At 33.5% G+C, this 7,005-nt stretch overlaps 1 protein-coding gene across 1 annotated transcript in view; it reads right to left on the minus strand.

The window, feature by feature from the left end:
- Positions 1–7,005, minus strand: part of LOC105626442 (aryl hydrocarbon receptor nuclear translocator homolog) — a 35,932-nt gene that overhangs the window by 15,340 nt on the left and 13,587 nt on the right. The window contains exon 2 of the mRNA XM_012207743.1: positions 4,207–4,287. Coding sequence (XP_012063133.1) covers positions 4,207–4,287 — 81 coding nt within the window. The remainder of the gene's footprint in view (positions 1–4,206; positions 4,288–7,005) is intronic.

Genomic DNA, 7,005 nt, shown 5'->3' on the forward strand with positions numbered 1-7,005 from the left:
TATATATATATATATATACATATATATATATATATATATATATATATATATATAAATATATTAACTTAAACAATTTAAATTTAAATCTGTTTTGACTTAAATTTATTATCTGTTTTGGTAACTACTGTATATGTTAAAATGAAATGTGAATAAACACACAAATTGGAGGCACATTAATAGGGCCATCGCCGCTTGGAGGACTCACTAATAGAGACAAAAACATGTTTTTTATTTTTATCAAATCATTATAAAGATTAACATTTTTTAGATTAAAGAAATATTATAAGAAAAAGAAATAGTTGAAAAAACTGATATTGATTGCAAGTAGATAAAATTAAAGGTACATATTTAAAGCTGCAATATTTAATAATTAATTCAGTAATAAGCAAATTAAAATAAGCAAGCTAAAGGTACATTAACAGAAACAGTTACTCTAACGTTTTGCTGTGATTTCACAATATTTGTAAATTTACAATAGAAATTTGTTGCGAATTTACAAAACTGGCGCGCCGCGCATGTGTATTACAGATTTGGATATATTTTACCACAAAATATTATTGTAATTCCGCAATATAAAACTGTAAATTTAAAACTGTTTAATTTTTGTCAGATTTTTGTCAGATAAAAATTTCCAACACTTTTGGAAGTTACAACAAAAATTTCTTACAGTGTGTGTACCGACATATGTTAATTATATTGCGATATCAAAAATCGCATAATAACAATTGTTATTCTAATTTCTTCGCTTTACGCACTATGCATGAACCGATAAATATTAACAATACACACAACGTCTGCATTGGACTGGATACTGAACGTTGTTTAAATCATTTCCAAACTGAACGAAGACGTTATAATCGCGCGTGTGAAATGGCAGCGTGTCGGGTCATAAATTTCTGCACAACGTATTTACTGCCGTGAACGAATAATCGCAAAAGCGCAATGTACGCTGGACACACACGTGTTATAAACGATGACTGTGCCCGGATTTATTGCAGCACCATGTTGTCACAACCTTTCTCCGATAGCTTCCCCATATTTTCTTTTTATTTCCTGTTCCTTGTATTTCCAAATGGCATACTGCATCGCTCGAAAATTTAGCACGTATTTAATAGCAATCCATTCCATAAAATATTGTATTAAAATTATTCAATCTTTTTCTTACAAAATTGCTTTTCCTAAAAAATATATTTTGAAGAAAAAAAAAGTTTTTTTCAAGTTCGGTTTATGCAATCTTCTTTTTCAAACAACAATTGTTATTAATTTGAAAAGAAAGATTGCATAAACCGAAAAAAACTTTTTTTTATAAGTTACGAAAAAAGTGACTTTGAAAGTTAAGTTAATGCGTTGTATCGAAGAGTGATGAGCAATCACGTTTCCAAAATCATTAATAAGGAAGTAAACCACTATTGTAAGAAGAAGTTAAGAAAAGGCAAAAAGTAGGAGACTTCTGAGCAACCACCGGTATGCGACAAAATTATTTCGCGGCACCAAAAGTGCCGGCATCTGTATTAACGCTGAGAAAATGCGAAGATGAGGAAATCAAAAGTAGGAGGAGGAAAGAGAGGAAAACGAGAAGAGACCTAAGAGAAAGAGAGAAATTACGGATAGGCGGCAAAGAAAGGCGCGCGCGTCTTGCGGCAGGAGGCAGTAATTGCGTTATTAACTTAAAAGTGAGGTTCTCCAGAGAGGACCGGAGGCGAGAAAGGGAGAGGAACAAAGGGGGAAAGAATAGGAGAGAAAGAGAGAGAGAGAGAGAGAGAGAGAGAGAGATCGCGCGCGCGACATCAGAATGTTGCCGGTCGTCTTTGCCGCGGAGTCCGCGTAGTCTTTCGCGGTACCGCCATATATACCTGCGAAACGACAGCGCGGATACGGAATTGCAGGTGAACCGCCACGGACCCACCCGTGGCGGCACGCGATGAGAGACCATGGATAAGATATCGTTATTGCTATTATGGCGGATCGACAGTCAGTCTTCAGATTGGCCGGCGTTAAAAAATAACAGAGCGCATCTCTTTTTTCGAGGCAATTGATGACTGAATTAAAGTGAAACTTTTTAAATTTAAATTAGACGGTCACTAAAAATTAAACTATTTTATTGGCTAAGTATTAGGTTTCGATAGACGATAAGATGTAATAAAGCTTTCTTCAATGAACGAAAATTGATAATGATTTTTAAGAAATATGATACAAGCGTTTTGAGCAATATATATACATCTTTAGATGATATCGGAATAAAAAAATAAAAACGATGTAAGATATAGTGTGGAATAAGTAAATCATGCGATTTCTTATTGCGTGCGCGAAGTTAACGAGATGCGAGAAATTTCTAGCTAACCCTCTGCTATGAACAAATAGCCAGATCGAGCAACGCGAGGAACGCTCGCGAGCAATTTCGTGCTATCATTTTGCAGGTATGTATAGTAAATAAAAATCGTAAAAGAGAGGAAGAGAGAGAGAGAAAGAGAGATGCGGCATTTTAATCTCGTTCAGTGAAACGAAAGATGATTGCATCTTCTAGTTGCAGAAAAACAGAAAGAGGAATGTAACTTTGTTACATCTTGCACTGAGTGGCTTCAGACATATATACGGCGAAATTGTAGCATGCGTTGAAGAACACAAATTTACAACACGAAATTTATATGGATGTGAGACCATATATATAATAGTGCGTATTGAAAACTGACAAGATTCCTGCATCTCTAGATAATACACAAAAAGAAAAGTAAGAAGAAAAATGTTCTGCAATGATTTTTGTTTCAACAGTTTGATATGCATAACCAAATCTAATATAATTTTGCGTGTATAAAGTTAATACAACGTTAAGATTCTTTAATTCTGATTACAGACTTCCCATTTCATTTTAAAAAAATCAAGAGTTTCCTATAATTTTATCTCTTTCACGATTACAGCCGTGATTTCGTTATTTTATTTAATTTTAGATGATGTGAATAACAAGATAATACGCGAGAATCAATGCGAGTTCTACGTGCATTGAATATGACTGCATTCGTATGGAATCGCGTTTATACTCGATTTTTCGAATACGTTACCTATGATCGGCTTTACACCATGATTATATCAGGTAGGGAAGCATCTTCTTCCAGTGCTTGATAGAGACGTAACATCATACACACGTTACACAAAGCAGCGGGCTGAGTCACGACCGATCAATGTTACACGCGGTAGGTTCAATCTCCGAACCCCTTTTTTACCTTTCTTCTATTGATAAGTCAATCAATCGAGATAGATCGTCTTTATTCGATCACATCGGCTAGGTTATGGATTTATTTTTGTTTTTAATTGATGAAATGTAAGTAAAAACAAAAGTAAACACGTGATCTTTTTATTCACATTAAACAATAAATTAGAAAATCAAGTATTTTCAATAATTAAATTAAAATTCTGTTCTTTATTACTGACGTTAGATTAAGACTGACATAAAATTTTAATTAAAAAAAATATATATATATCATCGAAGAATCTGTTGAAAAGAGACACGCAACGTTTGTCTGTGACATATCCTGCATAATTGTATACATTGGATGTAGAAAATTTCTCGAGAATTTTGATTCATGTAGATTTTTATTCACGGCATCTGGGGAGAGCAGCCATATTTTATATGTAAGTTATGCGTCTCACGTTGTACATTATTTTCCGGCTTTTGTCCGGCGAATTTAATGCCCGTGCCAGCCGAAATATCTCGGAAGGGAATCAAAGTACCGTGTCTCTTTCGTTGTACACGGACTTGAAGGACGCGCACTCCAGCGCGAGTATAAGTACCTTATGTTCCCACGCTGGAGCAGCCTCGAGGGCTTCCCATTCCGCTATCGGCTCCTCACATTGCCCAGTATTATGTAGGTATGTATGTACCTTCTCGTACTTGAAGAAGGCGTATGTACAGGGTGTACTGGTGAAACATATTGAGCCGCGGTTTCGTGAGACGAATTAACAAACGCCACAGAGAGACGATCAAGAAAGAGAAAGAAAAGTGTCTGCGCTTCGAACTTTCGAACTTAAATGTTCAACTAACATAATCGAGCTCAGTTGGACTGAAAATGATAGTAAAAAGAAATTGTAAAATTTGATTGAAAATACGTTGGCAGAAGCGCAATTGTTCGGTTAAAATATTAGTTATATTATTACAATATGAAATCGTTATATTATTAGTAATTTAGTCATTGAACTAAGCCTAACACTCACCTGGCAAACCTCTCCTTATCCTGGACGTTGTCATCGTCCAGTCTTCTATATTTACAGCCACTCGGATCATCTTCATCAGATCTGCAAAATAAATCAAAAGTGCATTAGTAATGACAAGTCTTTGTATCAAATCTTGTATCAATCTTGTACATTGATTATTTTAACAATAAATTAACTTAATAAATCAGTCTACTATTTTAATTTCGTTTCATTATTTAAATGAGCTCTATGGAATACTGTCCTGTGACAATTACTGATGCCTGAAAACAGGCAGTTAAATTAAATAAACGTATAAAAGAATGTATTTTTTTTTAGGTATCAATCTGTTAAGGATAAATGGATGTGAATAGCCGAGTTCAGCACCCGAAAGGAACAAATAATAGAAATTCCGCGTGCGTCGCGTCACCGATACGTAAAGTGTAATCGCTTCCGGACAGCCAAACGTGACCGTACGTTCCAAAATTGGTCACTGACAGGATTGTCGACGGCCTTTCTCCCTCTTTTAAATCTAGAACGCTCGTAACAATAAGTGACGACAAGAATATGATGCATGATATTCACACTCATTCATTCCGACTTTTTCATTCAAGTTATCATTGAATCATTATAATCATTAATAAGATATTTAATAAGAACACAAGAGCAACGATTATCTTTCCTTTATAACATATCGTAAAGAAACTTTATCTTTCTTAATCCGCAATTATTTGTTCCATAATATAAAGTTATTATTGGACTATTTAATGATTAACATAATTTTTCGAAGAAAAGAATAATAATCGACTATTTCATTTATATAATATATATCATTATGCAAAGAGATTGTATATACAAAGAACAATTTTGCTGAAGTATCTGAAAGTTTAGTTAGATACAGATTTGAAAATAAATTTGTTGGACCAGCAAAATAATAAAATTATAGACACTCAAAACTGGTTACTAGAATGTCAAAATTTTTTGCTCATCATACTTCAGTTTAATTATTTTCATAATCTAACAAAATTATTTTTAAATATATAATAAAATATAAAATTAAATATATAATTAAATTTTTAGACATTTTAGCAAATTCTTTCGGTAAAATATCTCTTCAAGGATGTATCATATGTACACATTCCCTGCAAAGAAAATTAAATTTGGAGATGTATTTAATACTTACACTTCAAATTATATACACATGAAAGTTATATAAATAAGATATATTACATTTTTATTTAATAACACATTTTTGTCGTTTATTTATTTTATTTATTATTAAAAATTAAAATTTTTTAAATAATAACAAAAATCTAAATTTTTTAAATAAATTCTTTAAATATTCAAAGTAATTTATGCAAAGTTTCATTGCGATTTATTAGTTATAAAGATATAGAATAAGTAAACATTTTTTGAGGCAATCAGTTCATGCAATGTAACTCTATACATAAATAATCTTGAATACATTATATACTTATATTAAAGAATTGAGATTTTTGTCATTTATTTTATAATACATTTCCATATATTTTTATTAGAACACAGTTTTAAAAAATACTACACGGAGATAATTTTCTTTTAAAATTTATCCTAAAAATATAGTAATTATGGTTATTATATAATACAAAATAATATTTTAAAGATTTTTATCGTGCACTTCAGTAAAATTAAAAAAAAACTTATTTTATACTTTATAGTTTTATTAATAAATGAGAAAGATTTACATTAAAAAATTCTTTGAAATACATTGTTGTCCCACGATTATATATACATATTTACAAGATAAACTCTAAGAAAAAATTCTCTCCGTGTACTATTTAAAATAACTGATGCAGATAGTAAACCGTCCAAATTTGTCATATTATTTTTAAACATAATTTAGAATAATCTATAATTTTTTCATAATTTTGTTATCATTTTAAAATATGTATAAAACATTTTTAATTGATCGTAATTCACAATTCTATATAAACTGACGATTATATATAGAATAATTATATGAATATATGATATATAAACGTATGATATGAATATATGATATTTATCAAATATAATTATTCATCGGGTTAGTATATATTATTATACATTTAATCCTTGAAAAGATTCTCGAAATGAAATATACGATTATCATATCGATATCGATCGATTATAGCGTTGAATTCACTGAAGCCCGGGAGCGACAGCGTCTACGAGTCGCTTTCGGAGAACAGAGGGAGAGAAGAAGGATGAGGATAGCACCGATAAATCCGTCACCGATCGTCTCATTATCGGCGTAGGAGAGCATGTATACCGTCTTTCTACCGATAGAAAATTATGCTCTCATTGCGAGATCAGACTCCACGCTCGCGCGCAGAAATCCGGCCGATCGTCAGTCTGTATTGCACAGCGTCCGCGCGGGTGATGTACGATTCTGACCCTGAGCGAAAAAGCGAGACCTCTTTACTTACCAGTACCCTTCTACCCGCTGACCCTCTGCTTCGCCCTATCCCGCGCTCGTATCCCTCCGCGAGGTTCGCTCACCGGTGAACGTCGCGTTGAAGAGACGGTGTACAGCCTCTTTGCCCCCCCCCACCCCCCTCTTACGTTTCCCCGTCGCAAAGTCCATAGGACCCAACAGACTCGAGGTAGGGATGGTGTAGGGCCTGGCGGCGAGTGTATCCGGGTATCACGAGAGTGCGAGGGGGATTGAGAGAGAGAGAGAGAGAGAGAGAGAGAGAGAGAGAGAGAAGAACGCCCTCTCCTTCTTTACTTTCGTTCGTCCTCCCTTCCTTCCTTCTACTTCCTTCCGTCGGCCGGGTACCGGTTAACCGTTTCGTTTCGGTT

Source organism: Atta cephalotes (genome assembly GCF_000143395.1).
Source record: "Atta cephalotes unplaced genomic scaffold scaffold00005, whole genome shotgun sequence".
NCBI classification, from domain to species: Eukaryota; Metazoa; Arthropoda; class Insecta; order Hymenoptera; family Formicidae; genus Atta; species Atta cephalotes.